Source organism: Pristiophorus japonicus, chromosome 8, assembly GCF_044704955.1.
Source record: "Pristiophorus japonicus isolate sPriJap1 chromosome 8, sPriJap1.hap1, whole genome shotgun sequence".
NCBI classification, from domain to species: Eukaryota; Metazoa; Chordata; class Chondrichthyes; family Pristiophoridae; genus Pristiophorus; species Pristiophorus japonicus.
The window spans coordinates 99,941,532-99,966,440 of NC_091984.1; the positions used below are offsets into that span (position 1 = coordinate 99,941,532).

Below are 24,909 nucleotides of genomic sequence, written 5' to 3' on the forward strand. Positions count from 1 at the left end.
TGAGTTTCACTAAGAGCAGAAAAGGACCTAGTCCAGTGCATTAGCAGTCGAACATGGGTAGCAGCAGGGCTGATTGTGCGACATGGAATGTGTCAAATTGTAAGGGAGAGCATGTGGGAAAGTGGATAGCAATAAAAAGTGGTCAAATGAGGAATTGAATGGCAATGGCCAGTACCAGCACTGGAAGTACACTCCACTGGGGCCTTCAGTTCTGCGCCTAAACCTCCTCTCTCAGCCTGATTTAAAGATAGTGGTGTGCACTGAGCATACATGATTGGGCTCAGGCCAACAGGAAATCTGTGCGCTTCTGTGATCATAAATGCAACAGCGGGATCATTAAAGGGCCAGGTCCAGTAGAAGTCCCATGAGAGAACAAGATTGGTTTATGCACCTATGAGTTTTTGTGGAACCATGATTGTTATTTCATCAGCTGCTCATGAATATGTGAGAGAGTTGAAATCCATCTAGTCCAACCAGAAGCTAAAATCTGCATTTCTCTGCTCTTCTCATTGATTGAAATATGCCTTCCTCTGTGAATGTGTCTGTGCTGCCGTAACCGCCCGGATAGCAGCGGTATCCCTAGCAGGAGTCTGGACGCCTCTGAAGAGGGAAAGCAAGTGTGGGTGTGAAGATTGATGGTTTGTCAATAGAAGGAAGATGCTAGTTTGACTGTGAGGCCTCTCTCCTTATTCACGGGGGGATGGAGCAGTTGCCTGGTCATGGGGAAGAAGGATTCTTGTCCTGTGGTAGGGATACAGTTATTAGTGGCTCAGAAGAAAGCCGGGCAACTTTCTTCAGCAGCTGTCAAGTGGGATTATGGTTGTTGCTGCGTGTCTGCCTCCCACTAAGTCATATTACAAGGGGTGGGGGCAGTCGGCGGAGGTGGGGAGGCACGGTACTTATCATGGCCTTGATCACTAAATATAACAGACTATCAGCATTCAACAGCAAGTTCTTAAGCAGAAAAAAACACTTTAAATGCAAAAATCACTTTTATGATAATATTTGTCACTTTAGAAGAAAAAGTGAAGTCAAGGGTGCTGTGGGCCCTTTAAAAACAGATGTGGGTAATATTGCAAATGAAAATTAAGGAAACGTCACTTGCTTCATGAGCAGCTGATGAAATAACAATCCTGGTTCCACAAAAGCTCATAGGTGCATAAACCAATCTTGTTCACACATGGGGCTTCTACTGGACCTGGCCTTTTAATGATCCCGCTGCTGCCTTTATGACCACAAAAGCACACAGATTTCCTGTTGGCCTGAGTCCAATCGTGCACACCACTATCTTTAAATCAGGCTGAGAGAGAAGGTTTAGGCGCTGAACTGAAGGCCCCAATGGAGCGTACTGCTGGTGCTGGTATTGGCCATTGCCATTCAATTCCTCATTTGACCACTTTTTATTGCTATCCACTTTCCCACATGCTCTCCCTTACAATTTGACACATTCCATGTCGCACAATCAGCCCTGCTGCTACCCATGTACAGTAGACACCTCAAGTCGCTGGAGAAATACCACCAGCGATGTCTCCGCAAGATCCCACAAATCCCCTGGGAGGACAGACGCAGCAACATTAGCGTCTTCGACCAGGCCAACATCCCCAGCATTGAAGCACTGACCACACTTGATCAGGTCCGCGGGACAGGCCACATTGTCTGCATGCCAGACACGAGTCACGAGTTGCAAAGCAAGTGCTCTACTCGAAACTCCTTCACGGCAAACGAGCCAAAGCTGGGCAGAGGAAACGTTACAAGGACACCCTCAAAGCCTCCCTGATAAAGTGCAACATCCCCTCCGACACCTGGGAGTCCCTGGTCAAAGACTGCCCTAAGTGGAGGAAGTGCATCCGGGAGGGCACTGAGCACCTCGAGTCTCATCGAGAGCATACAGAAACCAAGCGCAGGCAGCGGCAAGAGCTTGCGGCAAATCTGTCCCACCCTCCCTTATCCTCAATGACTATCTGTCCCACCTGTGACGGGGACTGTGGCTCTCGTATTGAACTGTCTAGGCACCTAAAGACTCATTTTATGAGTGGAAGCAAGTCTTCCTTGATTCGAGGAACGGCCTATGATGATGATGATGAGAAGAAAAAGTGTAGTCAAGGGTACTGTGGGCCCTTTAAAAACAGATGTGGGTAATATTGCAAATGAAAATAAGGAAACGGCACTTGCTGAATAATTACATATGGCTAGAATTTTATATCAACCCGATTGCCGCCCAAAAGACCGTTAAGATTCCAAAGATTATTGCCGGTGAAAACTTCCCCCCGAAAAAGAAAAAAATCCGCCCAGCGAAAAAAATGGGCGTTGCACCCCGTTTCTCGGCGAAAATGGTGATTGGGCAATTCTTAAAGAAAATGGCCGATAATTAAAACATTCACTAAAAATTTACCCCGAGGCTGTGGGTTGGGCCTAGGAGGAGAAAAACACTAAAAATATGTTTTCAAAAAACAGAACATAAAATCATAAAAACATTCTCAGGACCCTTTTAACTTAAATCACTGCAACAGAACTTTAAAATAATGAGCAAAAAAACAATTGCTTACCTTTTTCTTGCAGAGCTGCTCACCTACCGCCCAGCTCTGCTGATCCTCGTGGGAGGTTTTTTTATACTTACCTATGGGTCACCGCTCGGCCAAATATCGCGCCATGGCGATCTGTGGACGGTGCATGCCGGCGGTCCGCTCCCCGGCGGTACTTTGAAACCGCCGGCGTAACTCAGCTGGGCAATTTCTCGTTGACCCGGTTATTGCCCAAAATGGCAAATAGCGCCAAGAAACCGGGCGGTGAGCCACTGCAATTCCTAGCCCTTAGTGTCAATCTTCACAGTAGAGGAAGAGAATAATTTACCTGACATTCAAGAGAAACTAATAACGAATCAAGGACTGGAACACACTAATGTTAATGTATGCAAGCAAACGGTATTAGAAAAAATAATGGCACGAAAGTCTGACAAATCCCCAGGATCTGATGGTTTCCACCCCAGGGTTTTAATAGAAGTAGATGAGGAAATTGCTGATGCTTTAGCCATAATCTTCCAAAGCTCTCTTGATTCAGGAATTACTGCCAATCCAGCCTATCCTCAATCGTCAGCAAAGTGGTGGAAGGTGTTGTCAACAGTGCTGTCAAGCGGTATTTACTCACCAATAACTTGCTCACCGATGTCCAGTTTGGGTTCTGCTAGGACCTCTTGGCTCCAGACCTTATTACAGCCTTGGTCCAAACATGGACAAAAGAGCTGAATTCCAGAGGTGCAGTGAGAGTGACTGACCTTGACATCAAGGCAGCATTTGACCGAATGTAGCATCTAGGAGCCCTTGTAAAACTGAAGTCAATGGGAATCAGGGGGAAATCTCTTTTCATTGGCTGGAGTCATACTTAGCACAAAGGATGATGGTTGTGGTTGTTGGAAGTCAATCATCCCAGCCCCAGGATATCAGTGCAGGAGTTCCTCAGGGAAGTGTCCTAGGCCCAACCGTCTTCAGCTGCTTCATCAATGACCTTCCCTCCATCATAAGGTCAGTAGTGGGGATGTTCGCTGATGATTGCGCAGTGATCAGTTGCATTTGCAAATCCTCAGATAATGAAGCAGTCCATGCCCACATGCAGCAAGACTGGGACGACATTCAGGCTTGGGTTGATAAGTGGCAAATAACATTCGCGCCACACAAGTGCCAGGCAATGACTATATTCAACAAGCGAGAGTCTAACCACCGTCCCTTGACATTCAATGGCATTACCATCGCCAAATCCCCCCACTGTGAACATCCTGAGGGTCACCACTGACCAGAAACTTAACAGGACCAGCCACATAAATACTGTGGCAACAAGAGGGGGTCAGAGGCTAGGTATTCTGCGGTGAGTGTCTCATCTTCCGACTCCCCAAAAGCCTTTTCACCATCTACAAGGCACGGCAGGAGTGTGATGGAATACTCTCCACTTGCCTGGATGAGTTCAGCTCCAACACTCAAGAAGCTCGACACCATCCAGGACAAAGCAGTCCGCTTAATTGGCACCCCATCCATCACCCTCAACGTTCACTCCCTCCATCACCAGCGCACCGTGGCTGCAATGTGTACCATCTACACGATGCACTGAAGCAACTCACCAAGACTTCTTCGGCAGCACCTCCCAAACCCATGACCTCCACCACCTAGAAGGACAAAGGCAGCAGGCACATGGGAACACCATCACATCCAATTCCCTTCCAAGTTACACGCCATCCTGATTTGGAAATATTTTGTCGTTCCTTCATCGTCATTGGGTCCAAATCCTGGAACTCCCTACCTTACAGTACTGTGGGTGTACCTTCACCATACAGACTGCAGCAGCTTAAGAGTCATCTCACCACCACCTTCTCGAGGTCAATTAGGGATGGACAATATATTCTTTCCTTGCCAGTGACGCCACATCCCAGAAACAAATAAAAAAACTGTGACTATTTGTACTGCACTTTTTTTGACAGACATGTTTCTGTCAAGCCCCACCCCCTGTCAAGCTCCGCCCCCTCCCTCCCCGGCCCCGAATCATCATTCCCCACGTGGTGCCGAGAAGCAGGATCTGAGGCCCGAGACTCTGCTCAGGCCCCGACTCTCTGCCCGCTCAGGCCCTGGCCCCAGCCCCAACTCTCTCCTCCCGACTCACCCCCCGACTCTCCCCCCACCGACACTACCCCCGCCATTCTCTCCCCCCGGCATTCTCTCCCCCACCGACTCTATCCCCCTGGCTCTCTCCCCTCCAACTCTCTCTCTCCCAACTCTCTCCCCCTGACTCTCTCTCCCCCCCGACTCTCTCTTTCCCCGACTCTCTTCCCCACGACTCTCTCTCTCCCCGACACTCTCCTCCCCGACTCTCTCCCCGACTCTCTCTCCCTGACTCTCTCCCCCCCCGACTCTTCTCTTTCCCCGACTCTCACACTCCCGACTCTCTCTCTCCCCGACTCTCTCTCTCCCCGACTCTCTCTTTCCCCGACTCTCACACTCCCGACTCTCTCCTCCCCGACTCTCTCTCTCCCCGACTCTCTCCCTCCCCGACTCTCTCCCTCCCCGACTCTCTCCTCCCCGATTCTCTCTCTCCCCGACTCTCTCTTTCTCCGACTCTCTCCCCCCCGACTCTCTCCTCCCCGACTCTCTCTCTCCCCGACTCTGTCCCCACCAACTCTCTTTCTCCCCGACTCTCTCCCCTTGACTCCCTCCCCTACTGACTCTCTCCCCTGACTCTCTCCCCCTGACTCTCTCTTTCCCCGACTCTCTTCCCCCCCCCGACTCTCTCTCCCCCTGACTCTCTTTCCCCGACTCTCTCTCCCCCTGACTCTCTCCTCCCTGACTCTCTCTCTCCCCGACTCTCTCCCCCTGACTCTCTCCCCCCCAACTCTCTCTTTCCCCGACTCTCTCTCTCCCCGACTCTCTCCCCCCCGACTCTCTCTCTCCCCCATCAACTCTCTCCCCCGACTCTCTCCCCTCCGACTCTCTCTCTCCCCCGACTCCCTCCCCTACTGACTCTCTCCCCTGACTCTCTCCCCCAACTCTCTCTCCCCGACTCTCTCCCCCCCGACTCTCTCTCCCCATCAACTCTCTCCCACTGACTCTCTTCCGCCGACTCTCTTTCTCCCTGACTCTTCCCCCCCCCGACTCTCTCTCCCTGACTCTCTTCCCCCTGACTCCCTCCCCTACCGACTCTCTCCCCCGACTCTCCCCCCAACTCTCTCTCCCCGACTCTCTCCCCCCCAACTTGCTCCTCCCGACTCTCTCCCCCCGACTCTCTCCCATTCGACTCGCTCCCCCCGACTCTCTACCTCCTCAATTCTCCCCCCGACTCACTCTCTCCCCCCCCCGACTCACTCTCTCCCCCCCAACTCTCCCCCCCGCCAACCCCACTGACTCTCTCCCCCCTGGCTCTCTTCCCCTGACTCTTTCCCGCTCTGACCCCTCTTGGGGTGCCGAGAGCGGCCGACGTTGGGCCGAGAGGGAGGGAGAGGGAGAGAGAGACTGGGGGAGAGAGAGAGAGACTGGGGGAGAGAGAGAGAGACTGGGGGAGAGAGAGAGAGGCTTGGGGAGAGAGAGAGAGACTGGGTGAGAGTGAGAGAGGCTGGGGGAGAGAGAGAGTGAGGAGAGAGAGAGAGGGACTGGGGGAGAGAGAGAGAGGCTGGGGGGAGTGAGAGAGACTGGGAGAGAGAGAGAGACTTGGGTGGGGGGGGGGAGAGACACAGGTGAGGATCAGAGGGGAGAGGGGGAACTTAGGGAAGACGGATCACGTTCTTCCAACCCCCTACAAGGGACATCGTTGGAGTGGATGATATCCAGAAGTCACGACACTGTCACTATTCACTTCATACCCAATAAACCTGTTAACAATCCGTACACAATGCCTCCCCCATCTGTTGTGGGGGGTGGAGGGAGTGGCGGGGGGAAGGATGCACTTGCACTAGAGTAAGGCACTTTAGCTGGGGGAGGCATGCACGGACTGGGGTAATGCACTTCGGCTGGGGGAGGCATGCACTTGGACTGGAGAGGTCGGAAGTTCGAGAGGTCGGGGGTTCGGAGATCCGAGAGGTCGGGAGTTCGAGAGGTCGGGAGTTCGAGAGGTCTGAGAGGTCGGGAGGTCGGTGAGTACGGGAGGCCACAGAGGTCAGTGAGTTCGGCAGGCCAGGAGTCCGAGAGTTCGGGAGGCCACAGAGGTCAGGAGTTCGGAGGTGGAGAGGTCGGTGAGTTCGGGAGGCCATAGAGGTCGGTGAGTTCGGGAGGCCACAGAGGTCGGTGAGTTGATAAGTATCTCTTTTTTCTCTTTCTTTTTAATTCGATTTTAAACTAGATAAGTCTAACTAGAGGGATGGCAGGGCAGCTCAGTCCTGTGGAGTGCATGTCCTGCGGCATGTGGGAAGTCCTGGACACTTCCCGCGGCCTAGACAACCATGTGTGCAGGAGGTGTCTCCAGCTTCAACGACTCAAGCTCTGCATTTTGGGGCTTGAGCAGCGGCTGGAGTCAACACGGTGCATCCACGAGGCTGAGAGCTACGTGAATAGCACGTTTCAGGAGGTGGTCACCCTGCAGCTTAAAAGCGTGCAGGCAGAGAGGAAGTGGGTGACCACCAGACGAAGTAAGAATGCAAGGCAGGTAGTGCAGGAGTGCAGCGTCTGGGAGTGCAGCCAGAGCCAATTCCAAGGCACCACGGGTGGTCCAGCAGCACAGGGGGGAAGGACGAACAATAAAAGAGCTCTAGTGATAGGGGATTCTATAGTTAGGGGAACAGACTGGCGTTTCTGCGGCCATAGACGTGACTCCCGAATGGTATGGTGCCTCCCTGGTGCCAGGGTCAAGGATGTCACAGAGCGGATGCAGGGCATTCTGCGGGGGGCGGGGGGGATGGTAAACAGTTAGAGGTCGTGGTCCATATCGGGACCAACAACATAGGTAAAAAGAGGGATGAGGTCCTACAGGCAGCATTCAGCGAGCTAGGAAGAAAATGAAAGGTTAGGACCTCAAAGCTAATAATCTCGAGTTACGACCGATGCCAATGAGTATAACAATAGAAGGACAGAGAGGATGAACACGTGGCTGGAGAGTTGGTATAGGAGGGAGGGCTTTAAATTCTTGAGGCATTGGGACCGCTTCCGGGGGAGATGGGACCTGTACAAACTGGACGGGTTGCACCTCAACAGCACCGGGACCAATACCCACGTGGGGAGTTTTGCTCGTGCTGTTGGGGAGAGTTTAAATTAGCTTGGCAGGGGGATGAGAACCTGAGAACAAATTCAATAGGGAAGGAAGTAAAACAGAAATTGGATAGCAAGAATTTAGAAAGCGAATCTGTAAGACAGATGAAACAAGGCTGGGTAAGTAGTAATCAAAGAGGTCTTCCTGTGCTAAATGGTATATGCTTTAATGCAAGGAGTATAGCGAATAAGGCGGATGAGCCAAGAGCACAGGTAGACACTTGGGAGTATGACATTATAGCCATTACAGAAACATGGCTGAAAGAGGGGCAGGTTTGTCAGATCAATATTCCTGGTTACAGGATTTTTAGATAAGACAGAGAGGGGGGTAAAAAGGGCGGGGGGTGGGGGGCATCGCGGTACTGATTAAAGAAACTATTACAGCGGCGAGGAGGGATGATATGTGAGAGGGATCATCAAATGAGGCCAGATGGGTCGAATTGAAAAATAAAAAAGGGGCGATCACACTGGGGGTGTGTATTATAGACCCCCAAACAGTGGGAGGGAGATAGAGGAGCAAATATGTAGGCAAATTGGTGTGAAGTTCAAAAACCATAGGGTACTAACAGTAGGGGATTTTAACTATCCAACTATTAGAAACATAGAAAATAGGTGCAGGAGTAGGCCATTCGGCCCTTCGAGCCTGCACCACCATTCAATAAGATCATGGCTGATCATTCACCTCAGTACCCCTTTCCTGCTTTCTCTCCATACCCCTTGATCCCTTTAGCCGTAAGGGCCATATCTAACTCCCTCTTGAATATATCTAATGAACTATCATCAACAACTTTCTGCGGTAGAGAATTTCACAGGTTCACAATTCTCTGAGTGAAGAAGTTTCTCCTCATCTTGATCCTAAATGGCTTACCCCTTAGCCTTAGACTGTGACTCCTGGTTCTGGACTTCCCCAACATCGGGAACATTGTTCCTGCATCTAACCTGTCCAGTCCCGTGAGAATTTTATATGTTTCTATGAGATCCCCTCTCATTCTTCTAAACTCCAGTGAATACAGGCCCAGTCGACCCAGTCTCTCCTCATATGTCAGTCATGCCATCCCGGGAATCAGTCTGGTGAACCTTCGCTGCACTCCCTGAATAGCAAGAACGTCCTTCCTCAGATTAGGAGACCAAAACTGAACACAATATTCCAGGTGAGGCCTCACTAAGGCCCTGTACAACTGCAGTAAGACCTCCCTGCTCCTATACTGAAATCCCCTAGCTATGAAGGCCAACATACCATTTGCCTTCTTCACTGCCTGCTGTATCTGCATGCCAACTTTCAATGACTGATGTACCATGACACCCAGGTGTTGTTGCACCTCCTCTTTTCCTAATCTGTCCCCATTCAGACAATATTCTGCCCTCGTGTTTTTGCCACAAAGTGGATAACCTCACATTTATCCACATTATACTGCATCTGCCATGCATTTGCCCACTCATCTAACCTGTCCAAGTCATCCTGCAGCCTCTTAGCATCCTGCTCGCAGCTCACACTGCCACCGAGCTTTGTGTCATCTGCAAACTTGGAGATATTACACTCAATTCCTTCATCTAAATCATCTGTCTGGGTAACAATACAACGGGGAAGGTGGCTCAACCGTGGCTAACAAGGGAAATTCAGGATAATGTTAAATTCATGGAAGAGGCATATAAATTGGCCAGAAAAAGCAGCAAACCTGAGGACTGGGAGAATTTTATAATACAGCAGTGGAGGACAAAGGCTTTAATTAGGAGGGGGAAAATAGAGTATGAGAGGAAGCTTGCTGGGAACATAAAAACTGACTGCAAAAGCTTCTATAGATATGTGAAGAGAAAAAGATTAGTGAAGACAAACATAGGTCCCTTGCAGTCAGAATCAAGTGAATTTATAACGGGCAACAAAGAAATGGGGGACCAGTTAAACAAATACTTTGGTTCTGTCTTCACGAAGGAAGACACAAATAACCATCCGGAAGTACTAAGGGACCGAGGGTCTAGTGAGAAGGAGAAACTGAAGTAAATCCTTATTAGGCGGGAAATTGTGTTGGGGAAATTGATGGGATTGAAGGCCGAAAAATCCGCGGGGCCTGATAGTCTGCATCCCAGAGTACTTAAGGAAGTAGCCCTAGAAATAGTGGATGCATTGGTGATCATTTTCCAACACTTTATCGACTCTGGATCAGTTCCTATGGACTGGAGGGTAGCTAATGTAACACCACTTTTTAAGAAGGGAGGGAGAGAGAAAGTGGGTAATTATAGACCGGTTAACCTGACATCAGTAGTGGGGAAAATGTTGGAATCAATCATTAAAGATGAAATAGCAGCACATTTGGAAAGCAGTGACGGGATCGGTCCAAGTCAGCATGGATTTATGAAAGGGAAATCCTGCTTGACAAATCTTCTAGAATTTTTTGAGGATGTAACTAGTAGAGTGGACAAGGGAGAATCAGTGGATGTGATGTATTTGGACTTTCAAAACGCTTTTGACAAGTTCCCACACAAGAGATTGGTGTGCAAAATTAAAACACATGGTATTGGGGGTAATGTACTGACGTGGATAGAGAACTGGTTGGCAGACAGGAAGCAGAGAGTCGGGATAAACGGGTCCTTTTCAGAATGGCAGGCAGTGACTAGTGGGGTGCCGCAGGGCTCAGTGCTGGGACCCCAGCTATTTACAATATACATTAATGATTTGGATGAGGGAATTGAGTGTAATATCTCCAAGTTTGCAGATGACACTAAGCTGAGGGGCGGTATGAGCTGTGAGGAGGATGCTAAAAGGCTCCAGTGTGACTTGGACAGGTTAGGTAAGTGTGCAAACGCGTGGCAGATGCAGTATAATGTGGATAAATGTGAGGTTATCCACTTTGGTGACAAAAACACAAGGGCAGAATATTATCTGGATGACGGCAGATTAGGAAAAGGGGAGGTGCAACGAGACCTGGGTGTCATGGTACATCAGTCTTTGAAAGTTGGCATGCAGGTACAGCAGCCGGTGAAGAAGGCAAATGGTATGTTGGCCTTCATAGCTAGGGGATTTGAGTATAGGAGCAGGGAGGTCTTACTGCAGTTGTACAGGGCCTTAGTGAGGCCTCACCTGGAATATTGTGTTCCGTTTTGGTCTCCTAATCTGAGGAAGGACGTTTTTGCTATTCAGGGAGTGCAGCGAAGGTTCACCAGACTGATTCCCGGGATGGCAGGACTAACATATGAAGAGAGATTGGATCGACTGGGCCTGTATTCACTGGAGTTTAGAAGGATGAGAGGGAATCTCATAGAAACATATAAAATTCTGACGGGACTGGACAAGTTAGATGCAGGAAGAATGTTCCCGATGTTGGGGAAGTCCAGAACCAGGGGACATAGTCTAAGGCTAAGGGATAGGCCATTTAGAACTGAGATTAAGAGAAACTTCTTTACTCAGAGAGTTGTTAACCTATGGAATTCCCTTCCGCAGAGAGTTGTTGATGCCAGCTCATTGTATATATTCAAGAGGGAATTAGATATGACCCTTACAGCTAAAGGGATCAAGGGTTATGGAGAGAAAGCAGAAAAGGGGTACTGAGGTGAATGATCAGCCATGACCTTATTGAATGGTGGTGCAGGTTTGAAGGGCTGAATGGCCTACTCCTGCACCTATTTTCTATGTTTTCTATGTTTTCTATGATGTATATTGTAAATAGCCGGGGTCCCAGCACTGAGCCCTGCGGCACCCCACTAGTCACTGCCTGCCATTCTGAAAAGGATCTGTTCATCCTGACTCTCTGCTTCCTGTCTGCCAACCAGTTCTCTATCCACGTCAATACATTACCCCTAATACCATGTGCTTCAATTTTGCACACCAATCTCTTGTGTGGGACCTTGTCAAAAGCTTTTTGAAAGTCCAAATACACCACATCCACTGGTTCTCCCTTGTCCACTCCTAGTTACATCCTCAAAAAATTCTAGAAGATTTCCCTTTCATAAATCCATGCTGACTTGGACCGATCCTGTCACTGCTTTCCAAATGTGCTTCTATTTCATCTTTAATAATTAATTCGAACATTTTCCCCACTACCGATGTCAGGCTAACCGGTCTATAATTACCCGTTTTCTCTCTCCTTTTTTAAAATGTGGTGTTACATTAGCTACCCTCCAGTCCATAGGAACTGATCCAGAGTCGATAGACTGTTGGAAAATGATTACCAATGCATCCACTATTTCTGGGGCCACTTCCTTAAATACTCTGGGATGCAGATTATGAGGCCCTGTGTATTTATCGGCCTTCAATCCCCTCAATTTCCCTAACACAATTTCCTGACTAATAAGAATTTCCTTCAGTTCCTCCTTCTCGCTAGACCCTCGGTCCCCTAGTATTTCCGGATGGTTATTTGTGTCTTCCTTCGTGAAAACAGAACCAAAGTATTTGTTCAATTGGTCTGCCATTTCTCTGTTCCCCATTATAAATTCACTTGATTCTGACTGTAACAGACCTACATATGTCTTCACTAATCTCTTTTCTTTTCACATATCTATAGAAGCTTTTGCAGTCAGTTTTTATGTTCCCAGCAAGCTTCCTCTCATACTTTATTTTCCCCCTCCTAATTAAAAACTTTATTCTCCTCTGCTGGAACTACATTTCTCCCAGTCCTCAGGTTTTCTGCTTTTTCTGGCCAATTTATATGCCTCTTCCTTGGATTTAACACTATCCCTAATTTCCCTTGTTAGCCACGGTTGAGCCACCTTCCCCGTTTTATTTTTACTCCAGACAGGGATGTACAATTGTTGAAGTTTATCCGTGTGATATTTAAATATCTGCCATTGCCTATCCACCATCAACCCTTTAATTATCATTCGCCAGTCTATTCTAGCCAATTCATGTCTCATACCTTTCCTTAAGTTCAGGACCCTTGTCTCTGAATTAACTGTGTCACTCTCCATCTTAATAAGGAATTCTACCATATTATGGTCACTCTTCCCCAAGGGGCCTCGCACAACAAGATTGCTAATTAGTCCTTTCTCATTACACGTCATCCAGTCTAGGATGGCCAGCCCTTTAGTTGGTTCCTCGATATATTGGTCGAGAAAACCATCCCTAATACACTCCAGGAAATCGGCCTCCACTGTATTGCTACCAGTTTGGTTAGCCCAATCTATATATAGATTAAAGTCGCCCATGATAACTGCTGTACCTTTATTGCACGCATCCTTAATTTCTTGTTTGATGCTGTCCCCAACCTCACTACTACTGTTTGGTGGTCTGTACACAACTCCCACTATCGTTTTCTGCCCTTTGGTATTCCGCAGCTCTACCCATACAGATTCCACATCATCCAAGCTAATGTCCTTCCTTACTATTGCATTAATTTCCTCTTTAACGAGCAATGCTACCCCACCTCCTTTTCCTTTCTGTCTATCCTTCCTGAATGTTGAACACCCCTGGATTTTGAGTTCCCAGCCTTGATCACCCTGGAGCCATGTCTCCGTAATCCTAATTATATCATATTCATTAATAGCTGCATGCCCTGTTAATTCATCCACCTCATTACGAATACTCCTCTCGTTGAGGCACAGAGCCTTCAGGCTTGTCTTTTTAACACACTTTGTCCCTTTAGAATTTTGCTGTAATGTGGCCCTTTTTGATTTTTGCCTAGGGTTTCTCTGCCCTCCACTTTTACTTTTCTTCTTTCTATCTTTGGTTCTGCCCCCATTTTACTTCCCTCTGTCTCCCTGGATAGATTCCCATCCCCCTGCCATATTAGTTTAACCCCTCCCCAACAACACTAGTAAACACTCCCTCTAGGACATTGGTTCCGGTCCTGCCCAGGTGCAGACCGTTCGATTTGTTATGGTCCCACCTCCCCCAGAACCGGTTCCAATGTCCCAGGAATTTGAATCTTTGCTATCCTGCTATTTCTACTCTGACCAGCACGTGGCACTGGTAGCAATTCTGAGATTACTACCTTTGAGGTCCTGCTTTTTAATTTAACTCCTAGCTCCCTAAATTCAGCTTGTAGGACCTCATCCCGTTTTTTACCTATATCGTTGGTACCTATATGCACCACGACAACTGGCTGTTCACCCTCCCCCTCCAAAATGTCCTGCACCCGCTCCAAGACATCCTTGACCCTTGCACCAGTGAGTCTCAATTGCAGCCGCAGAAATGTCCATCTATTCCCCTTACAATAGAATCCCCTACCACTATAGCTCTCCCACTCTTTTTCCTGACCTCCTGTGCAGCAGAATCATCCATGGTGCCATGAACTTGGCTGCTGCTGCCCTCCCCTAATGAGTCATCCCCCCCAACAGTGCCCAAAATGGTATCTGTTTTGGAGAGGGATGACCGCAGGGGACCCCTGCACTACCTTCCTTCCACTGCTCTTCCTGATGGTCACCATTCCCTAGCTGCCTGAGTTACCTTTGCCTGCAGTGTGACCAACTCACTAAACGTGCTATTCACGACATCCTCAGCGTCGCGGATGCTCCAGAGTGAATCCATGCGCAGCTCCAGTGCTGCAATGTGGTCTGTCAGGAGCTGCAGCTGGACACACTTCCAGCACTGATAGTGTCCCTGATTTCCCACATAGCACAGGAGGAGCATGGCACGGCGTGATGTAACCCTTAAATTACTTAATTTGGCAATATTGATTGGGACAATATAGTGTGAAGGGTATAGAGGGTGCGGAATTCTTGAAATGCATTCAAGAGAACTTTTGTAGTCAGTATGTCGCAAGCCCAACAAGAGAGGGGGAAGTTTTGGATTTAGTTTTGGGGAATGAAGCTGGGCAGGTTGAAGGGGTATTAGTGGGAGAGCACTTGGGTGCCAGTGACCATAATTCAGTCAGATTCAAGTTAGTTATAGATAAGGACAAGGATAGGTCTGGAATAAAAGTCCCAAATTGGGGAAAAGCTAATTTTGCTAAGTTAAGGAGTGATTTGGCCACACTGGACTGAAAACAGCTACTTGTGGGTAAATCAGTGTTGGATAAGGTCCCACATGGTAGACTGGCCATGAAGGTTAAAGCCTATGGGATCCAGGGCAAAGTGGCAAGTTGGATCCAAACTTGGCTTAGAGGTAGGAAGCAAACGGTAATGGTTGATGGATGTTTTTGTGACTGGAAGGATGTTTCCAGTGGTGTTGCACAAGGCTCAATACTGGGTCCCTTGCTTTTTATGGTATATTTCAACGATTTAGATTTGAATATAAGAAGTATGATTAAGAAGTTTGCAGACGACACTAAAATTGGCTGTGTGGTTGATAATGAAGAGGAAAGTCATGGGCTGCAGGAGGATATCAGTCTACTGGTCAGGTGGGCAGAACAGTGGCAAATGGAATTTAATTCAGAGAAGTGTGAGGTAATGCACTTTGGGAGGGCTAATAAGGAAAGGGTATACACATTAAGTGGTAGGCCACTTAATAGTGTAGGTAAACAAAGGGACCTTGGAATGCTTGTCCATAGATCCCTGAAAGTAGCAGGCCTGGTGGATAAGGTGGTTAAGAAGGCATACGGAATGCTTGCCTTTATTGGCCGAGGCATAGAATACAAGAGCAGGGAGGTTATGCTTAAATTGTATAATAGTTTGGTGAGGCCACAACTGGAGTACTGCGTGCAGTTCTGGTCGCCGTACTATAGGAAGGACGTGATTGTACTAGAGAGGGTGCAGAGGAGATTTACTAGGATGCTACCTGGAATGAAGAAACTGAGTTATGAGGACAGATTGGATAGGCTGGGTTTGTTCTCATTGGAACAGAGGAGGTTGAGAGGAGCACTCATTGAGGTGTACAAAATATTGAGGGGCCTGGACATAATGGATAGTAAGGGCCTATTTCCATTGGTGGGAGGGTCTATTATGAGGGGGCATAGTTTTAAGGTGGTTGATGGAAGGTTTAGAGGGGATTTGAGGGGGGGGGGCTTCTTTATGCAGAGGGTTGTGGGGATCTGGACCTCACTGCCTGGAAGAGTGGTGGATGCAGAAACCCTCAGCACTTTTAAGAGATGGTTGGATGGGCACTTGAAGTGCCGTAACCTCCAGGGTTACGGACCTAGAGCTGATAATTGGGATTAGACTGGATAATTTCTTGTTGGCCGGTGCAGATATGATGGTATCTACTGCAGGGACTCGAATACAACCAGGGTGATCTCCTGGACTAGTTTCGATTGCCTGGATGGGTCAGAGAGAAATTTTCCCAGATTTTTTCTCCCTAAATTGGCCTGGGTTTTTACCTGGTTTTTGCCTCTCCCAGATCACATGGCTCCGGTTGGGGTGGAGTGTAGAATGTTTCAGTGTAAGGGGTGTCGCAGTTGTGTGGGGCGGACTGGTTGTGCCGGATGCTCTTTACCTTTCCGCCATTGTTCATTGTTCATAGGTTTATCTGTAACCTTCAGGGCTGCTGACCGAGGGCCACTCATTGTCGGCCGGCACGGACATGATGGGCCGAAATGGCCTCCTTCTGTGCTGTAAATTTCTATGTTTCTATATTTCTATGTAAGGCACCTTGGCTGGAGGAGGCATACACTTAGACTGAGGTAAGGCACTTTGGCTAAGGGAGGCATGCACTTGGACTGGGGTAAGGCACTTTGGCTGGCCCTTGCTGTCTTCTGGGGAGCTCTGTCCTCTGTCACTTCAGGGAGTCAAAGTGGATTGAGTTACAATTTGCAAAGTCAGTGAGACCTTGGGATGGGCGGTTCCAGTTACACATTCCTGCAAATCTTCAGGGTGTGGCTTATCGTCCAAGGGGACCAGTCTTAGACAAAGGGTGGAGCATGGTGGCCATTTTTGTAGTACACTGTACAAATAAGCGCATCCATAAAAAAAATTGTCACTTTAGATTGGAAAATTGCAAATGTGACTCCATTATTTAAGAAAGGTGAGAGAGAAACCAGGGAAAAAACCTGTTAATCTATCAACTGTTGTGGTGAAGTTATTGGAATCTATAATTAAAGACAGAGTGACTGAGCAATTAGAGAAATTTGAGCTGATTAGAGAGAGCCAACATGGATTGGTAAAGGTTAGGCCACATCTGATGAACATAATTGAATTTTTTGAGGAAGTAACTAAAGTAGGAAACAGGGGAATGCCTATGAATGGAGTTTATGTGGACTTCCAGAAGGTTCCACATAAGTGAGTGTTAGCTAAAATTAAAGCTCATGGAATTGAAGGCAAATTATTGCCCTGGTTGGGAGATTGGTTAGGTGGTAGAAGACAGAGTAGCGATAATGGGTATGTACTTGAATTGGAAGGAAGTGACTAGTGGTGTCCCACAAGGATCTGAGCTGGGGCCTCAACTATTCACTAAATGTATTAATAACATAGATAACATGATGGAGAGCCAAGTTTGTCGATGAAACAAAGATTGGTGGTATAGTAAGTAGTGTAGATGGGAGCATAACATTAGAAAGAGACATTGATAGATTAAGTGAGTGGGCAAAACTGTGGCAGATGGATTTCAATGCAGGTAAATGTGAGGTCATCCATTTTGGATCATAAAAGGATAGATCCGAGTATTTAAATGGTGAAAAGCTAGGAACAGTGGAGGTCCAACAAGATTTAGGGATCCATGTACACCGATCATTAAAATGTAGTAGTCAGGAACAAAAAATAATCAAAATAGCCAATGCAATGTTAGCATTTATAACCAGAGAGCTAGAATATTAAAGTGAGGAAGTTATGCTACAGTTATACAAAGCCCTGGTTAGACCACATCTGGAGTGCTCTATACAGCTCTGGGCACTGCACCTATTTAGGATTTTGAAAAGAATTGATAGGTTAGATAGAGAGAAACTTTTTCCACTGGTGAGGAAGTCTAGGACCCAAAACCTTCAAATCAGACCCAGGTCATTCAGTAGCAAATTAGGAACTATGCAAAGGGTGGCAGAAGTGTGGCATTCTCTCCCACAAAAAGCAGTAGTTGCTAGCTCATTTAATAATTTTAAATCTGAGATCGATAGAGTTTTGCTAGCTAAGGGTATCAAGGAATATGGAGCCAGGGCAAGTGGATAGAGTTCGGATATCGGCCATGATCTCAATGAATGACGGAGCAGGTTAGAGGAGCTGAATGGCCTACTCCTATTCCTATGTTCCTGTGTTTTGGACAGATAACACCTAAAAGGTAGCTGGGGAAGCAACGTTTCTATGGAGGCAGTCTGCGCCTGCTATGCACCCGGTGATGCGAGAGGAAATCTAGGTGCAGACTCAGTTGGCATTGTGTGTAATTTATATTATTGCGCCGTCTTCAGGCGCAGTCCGGTACAGACATCTGAAAAGCCGCGGCGGAAGTTCAGGGGCAGTGCTTTTCAGGCACAGAATATTTGTCATCATTGCTGTGCCATAACCTGGGATCAGGACAGAGAAAAATCTACCCTATGTGTTTCTTCTTCCAGTACAAGTGAAGGTCCAATATGAGTGAAGTTATAACGCTTGTGCAAACTACATTTTTAACAAGTCAGAGACTTTTTTTTAAAGCAGCTGGTCAGCTTGTGCCTGTTTCCAAGATTGGCAGGTATGACAGCCAGCTTTCCTAATTCCCCTTGCAGAACAAGGGGGGGGATAACCTTAAAATTAGAGCTAGGCCGTTCAAAGGTGATGTCAAGAAGCACTTCTTCACACAAAGGATAGTGAAAATCTGGAACTCTTTATCCCAAATAGCTGTTGAGGCTGGGGGTCAATTGAAAATTGCGAAACTGAGATCAATAGATTTTTGTTAGGTAAGGGTATTAAGGGATCTGGAACCAAGGTGGGTAAATAGAGTTAAGGTACAGATAAACCATAATCTAATTGAATGGCAGAACAGGCTTGAAGGGCTGAATGGGCTTACTTTTGTTCCTATGTTCCTATCAGTACTGGGGGGCGATATTTCTTCTCTTCACTATTTGTGAGTTGCATCATAAACACAGTAGAAAGATTTCCTAAGTTTACTATTTTAGCAAAGTGATAGACACATTCTTTTTTGATGCATTTACAATTTTGCTGAATATAGCAAACAGGAGGAATCTTCCTGCTATGTTTACAGTGTTGCTAACAGATCGGAAACCAGATGACACCTTCCACTGTTGTTACTTTGTAGATACAAAACTTCTTCTAGTTATGGGATTCCTACTGCTTTAGAAATTTCAATTCAAGCCCTGCTCATGTTATATCTGCAGTGATTCTGCTGGAATTCACTTCATCACCCCATGAAGTTTGGGAATGTTCACTTTGCATTACAATGTTACAGTCATGCACGAACAAAACAATGGCACAGTATACTGATGTACTAACATAACACATTACAGAGTGGTGGCACGTGAGATTGAACCTGCGCTTTCCTGCATGGTGATAAAATTAAACAGTATCAAATAGGTTCATTTTAGACTTAAAATAAGAGTTCTATTGTGTGAAAAAACATAAACATTAAGTCTCATTCTACTGAGGTATTCTCTCTTCTTTCACTTTTCTCCCTTTGCTGAGGTGCTGACACTTTCTGGGGTATAGTCTCACAGTCATCAGGTAACTCTCCATTACTTCATCCAACAAGCCTTGATATTGAATGCCAACAGGATATTCAGCCATGAGGGCATTACTGCCAAGCCCGGCCCATTTCTCACTGAGGCCTGTGCACATTCCAACTCAGTTTGCTGGATAGTGATCACGAATAGGAACTCTTGGTGATTTTATTCCCTCCTGAACCAGAAATTGATGGGGGAGTGGGTGCTGAATGCGTGCGGCCTGATTTCAGTCTTAGTGGCGTGAGGGGTTGGTAGGTCAGGGCCGTGGTTGGGGAAGGGTTTGAGCGGCGGAGTGGGTGGGGTGGGGGGGAGCCTATTCAGGTGCTGGGGTGCTGAGCCAGTTGGGTGGCATTTTTCTGTCAGCAGGGTGAGGGATGTGAACGCCCGGGACTGCATTCAAGGCTCAGTGGGATTGGGAGTGGGGGAGCAAAGAGGTTTAAAATGGCTGGTTTGGCTTAAATTGCATCAGGTGTATTTCACTAACGGGGTTCAGCGAGATGATTACCAGTTGACTATTGATGTACTTGGCTCCGCAATATCCTGCAAATCCATTGGCAGGACAGACGCACCAAGGCCAGTGTTCTCGCTCAGGCCAACATCCCCAGCTTTGAAGCACTGACCATACTCAATCAGCTCCGTTGGGCGGGCCACATCATCCGCATGCCCGACACGAGACTCCCAAAGCAAGCGCTCTATGCGGAGCTTCGACATGGCTGGTGGGTAGAGGAAATGCTTCAAAGACACCTTCAAAGCCTCCTTGATAAAGTGCAACATCCCCACCGACCCCTGGGAATCCCTGGCCCAAGACCGCCCAAAGTGGAAGAAGAGAATTCGGGAGGGTGCTGAACACCTCGAGTCCCTTCGCCAAAAACAAGCAGAAACCAAGCACAGACAGCGGAAGGAGCATGCGTCAACTCAGGCTCCCCGACCACCCTTTACTTCAACCACTGTCTGCCTCATCTGTGACAGAGACTAGATCCCACATTGGCCTCCTCAGTCACCTGAGAACTCACTTTTAGAGTGGAAGCAAGTCATCCTCGACTCCAAGGATGATGATGATGACTCGGAAAGTTCCAGGAGATGATCGATGAGGGTGCAAGGCCTGAACAGTTTCAGTGAGGGTCAGGAAAGTCCAGTTCAGATTGGAGAGCTGAATCTGGTTCTGTGCAAGAACATCCTCTTCTGTGGCCATTTTTGGCCTTGGCAGCAGGAGAGTGGATTCACTAAGTTAAACCGAGTGTCACTAATGCTCCATGTATGGACACTAAAGCACTGTTTCTTTATCCACAAGAGTGCATTGCTGTGTTTCAGGTGCGGGTGAAGGAACAATAAAAATCAACTGCCATATGAAAAGCAATTTGGAAGGATGTTTAGTGAAATAATAGGGACAATGATGCCTAATTAAAGCCTATTAGGTAACGATAGGTCCACTGTACTAATGAGTCATGGAACATTATGCGCATAGCGCCACCTGCAGGTTCACCACGAGTAGAATTTTGAGACCACTCCTTGTCTTTAATATATATGTGATTAAATTAACAAAGGTTGATGCATCTTCCTTCGTGCAGTTTTGTAGGCCCTGCTAATGGTTCTTGACCTGGAATGAACAGCAAAAATGAAAACAAAATTGTCAATTGAACTATAAATTTGTGATTTCCTCTTGTAGATTCTAAGCAACCTGGTGATGGAAGAACTGTTGCCTTCCCTGCAGAGTGATATCCTGCCAAAAATGAAGGGCAAGAAGAACGAAAAGAAAAAGGCCTGGTTTAGCGTATGTACCTGACTGCTATCTCCTTTGGCAATACTGGGAGATTGTTAAATGTACAGCAATAAAAGCACAGTGCAAACATAGAGGGCCCAAGTTTCCACAGGATAAAAAACGGGCGCCCCTCCGAGCTGGGCGCCCATTTTTCGCGCCTAAAACGGCGCCAGAAAAAAAACGCGCTATTCTCGAGCGCTTTGCAGCTCCTTGTCTGTTTGGCGCGGCGCCCAGGGGGGCGGAGCCTACACTCGCGCCGATTTTGTAAGTGGGAGGGGGCGGGTACTATTTAAATTAGTTTTTTTCCTGCCGGCAACGCTGCGCGTGCGCGTTAGAGCGTTCGCGCCCGCGCAGTGTGAAGGAAACATTGGCACTCGGCCATTTTTGTAGTTCTTTGTAGCTGTTTAATTTTTGAACATTTTTTAATAAAAGCACATTGCCATCAGCACATCAGCACTGAGGCTACCCTTCTCACTGTCTCCTTCCCCTCCCCACCCTCCACGGCAACAAACGACGGTTTCCTCCCCCTCCCTCCCCTCCGCGGCGGCAACAAACCGCTGTCTCCTTCCCCTCCCCACCCTCCACGGCAACAAACCGCGGTTTCCTCCCTCTCCCTCCCCTCCACAGCAACAAACCGCTGTCTCCTTCCCCTCCCTCCCCTCCACGGCAACAAACCGCTGTCTCCTTCCCCTCCCCACCCTCCACGGCAACAAACCGCGGTTTCCTCCCTCTCCCTCCCCTCCACAGCAACAAACCGCTGTCTCCTTCCCCTCCCTCCCCTCCGCGGCGGCAACAAACCGCTGTCTCCTTCCCCTCCCTCCCCTCCGCGGCGGCAACAAACCGCTGTCTCCTTCCCCTCCCTCCCCTCCACGGCAACAAACCGCTGTCTCCTTTCCCTCCCCACCCTCCATGGCAACAAACCGCTGTCTCCTTCCCCTCCCCACCCTCCACGGCAACAAACCGCTGTCTCCTTTCCCTCCCCACCCTCCATGGCAACAAACCGCTGTCTCCTTCCCCTCCCCACCCTCCACAGCAACAAACCGCTGTCTCCTTCCCCTCCCTCCCCTCCGCAGCAACAAACGGCGGTTTCCTTCCCCACCCCCCGCGGCAACGAACGATGGCTGAAGCACTTTCACACAGGTAGGAAGATGGTTTATTTAATCTTTTCTTTGCTTATAAATGTTTATTCAGGTTGGATTTATTTGTATAATATTTGTAGAAGTATAAATAAGGATTTATTGTAGAATTTAATGACTTCCCCCCCCCTCTCCCCCCCACCTCGTTCTGGACGCCTAATTTGTAACCTGCGCCTGATTTTTTAATGTGTAGAACAGGTTTTTTCAGTTCTACAAAAATCTTCACTTGCTCCATTCTACTTTAGTTTGGAGTATGTTTTCACTGTGGAAACTTTGAAATCAGGCATCAGTGGCCGGACATGCCCCCTTTTGAAGAAAAAAATTCTGTTCCAAAGTAGAACTGTTCTACCTGACTAGAACTGCAGAAAAAAAAATGTGGAGAATTGCGATTTCTAAGATAGTCCGTTCTCCACCAGTTGCTCCTAAAAATCAGGCGCAAATCATGTGGAAACTTGGGCCTAGAATATCCACAATCAAAACAGCAAACCTTTAACTACACCTTTACTGTTACAGTTGAGTTTTGTACAGGAGGCGAGAGTTTAACAATTGAAGACACCAGAGCCGATTGTAACAACGGGCGGAGAATGGGCAGGCAGCGGGCGGAGTCCATCAGCTGCTCGTCTGTTTTTTTTTAATTTCAAAATATACTTTATTCATATAAAAATTTGCACAATACATTGGAAAATAGTTCAGTACATTTGGACGCTGACAGCAGTTCCATTCAATACATTTGCTTGCTTTACATTTCGAGGTACATTTCAGTACAATCCAGGATACATTGTAATACAGTCATCAAATTACGTTACATGTGGTACTATACGGTACACGGAATGGGTGAGGGTAGTTACATTTTTTTGCAACATACATTACTAAACAGAACTTGCATTATACATGGCACTACATAGGTTTTTTCAGATCATGGTGCTCTATGTATACAAAAAGTTTACAAGTACAGCCTGCTCGTCTGTTTTTGCTGGTCGAGCCCCAAGCCATTATGAAGCCCTGCCCTCATTTACATTATGGCACCGAGCTGCAGACATCAAACGGACACACCGTTCCATCTTGCCGGTACTGGGAGGGCAGGAAACTAGCTATCAAATCGAGCTCTCCTTTTTTCTGGCAGTAGAACCATAGACCCAGGTGAAAATAGGTCCAAGACTTTGCTGCCTGCAATAAGGAACTGCATTTAGCAATGTAAATGTAGGGAGCAGGCATTCAGAATCTGGATTCCTGAAATCCAAACTAAATGACTGCCCACGTAAAAGTGATGCAAGTGCGGAGCTTCACACATTGTGATCCATCCTCTATTGATCACCTGGTCATCATTTCACGGCATGTCGAGACCTTAGGAAGCTGTTTACCATCATTACTGTAGAAAAGATTCTCAGAGTCACCAGAGTCCTCAGTATTCAGAGGGAACAGGCCTCTTCTCCAAAGGAGTTTAAACAGAAAATGCTTGGCCTGGAGAAAGCTTCAAAGCTAGGGCGGAGCAAGACTATGGAGGGATTTGAAGACAAGGATAAGGATTTTAAATCCAGTATGTTGGGGAATAGGAAGCCAGTGTATATCCGCAAGGATGGAAGTGATGCGTGAGAGGAATTTAGAATACAGACACAGCTGCATTTTGAAGAAGATGGTTTATGGAGGGTAAAAAATGATTAATATGATTTATTAGTTTGTCTTTTTTCTAATATAATGATGTGTGTGCTTTTGTATGCATGTATCTATTTTCAAGTTAACATTGGAACATAGAAACAGGAGCAGACCTGTTCCGCCATTCAATGAGATCCTGGCTGATCTGTATCCTAACTCTATCCACCTGCCTTGGCTCCATATTCTTTTATACCCTTGTCCAGCAAAAATCTATTGATCTCAGATTTAAAATTATTAATTGAACTAGCATTTGGTACATGTTGTGGGAGAGAGTTCCACACTTCTGCCACCCTTTGCATGTTTCATAACTTCACCTTTAAATGGCCTGTCTCTGATTTTAAGGTTTTGTCCCCTTGTCCCAGACTCCCCCACTAGTGGGAAAAGTTTTTCTCCATCTACCCTAGCAATTCTTTTCAAAATCCTAAAAACCTCAATCAAATCATCCCACAAGTTATATGTGTGATCCCTGGCAGGCTAGTAATGTGAGCCATCTACATGACTTGTAGTCTAGGAGAGGTCGCATGCCTGGATCTAAATATATTTTATTCAAACATCAGGTTCAGACCTGCACGTTGAACCATTTAAATCCACATATTTACAAATGCTCAGTCCCACCCAACATCCCTTGATATTTTTATAATAATATGGTAAATAAGCTTTCATGCAAATTATTACTAATGCGATGGTGTTTTACAGATTGTGGAAGATGCTTACAATTTAGTACAAAACCAGCTTGCTGATGGATTGCAGTCCCTACAAGATGAGTGCAAAAGATCTAACAAGGAACTTGAGGGGATAATTCGATCAGATATGGATCAGATCATCTCGTCAAAGGAATTTACCGCTGGCAAACTTAAAGGTGAATAGAGAGATGTTAAAAGAATACACAATATGTAAAGAGCATTCGCCTATCAAATCTATTTCCTCTACAGACCATGTACAATTTCCCCAGCTCACTCAATCTCCTCGAAGAAGGCAACCAATCAAATGTACAGCCCATGAGAAAACGCAATGAAATTTCTCCCTGACCCTAAAGCACTTGTGCAGAATTCTAAAATATTAATCAATCTTCCAACTGAGATTTGTATCTGTGACCAGTTACATCTACGGTTGATTCAACCATGGTGCTGGCAGCAGATGAACTATCTTGTTCGCCAGAACCTTTGATCAACCTGGGCCTAGCTTACTCCTATTTTTTATCAATA

General features: G+C 47.0%; 1 protein-coding gene across 1 annotated transcript in view; it reads left to right on the forward strand.

Moving 5' to 3' along the window:
* The window catches only part of LOC139268658 (protein Niban 1-like), a 196,451-nt gene that overhangs the window by 136,168 nt on the left and 35,374 nt on the right, over positions 1-24,909 (forward strand). Inside the window, exons 7-8 of the mRNA XM_070887176.1 lie at positions 20,823-20,927; positions 24,401-24,563. Coding sequence (XP_070743277.1) covers positions 20,823-20,927; positions 24,401-24,563 — 268 coding nt within the window. The remainder of the gene's footprint in view (positions 1-20,822; positions 20,928-24,400; positions 24,564-24,909) is intronic.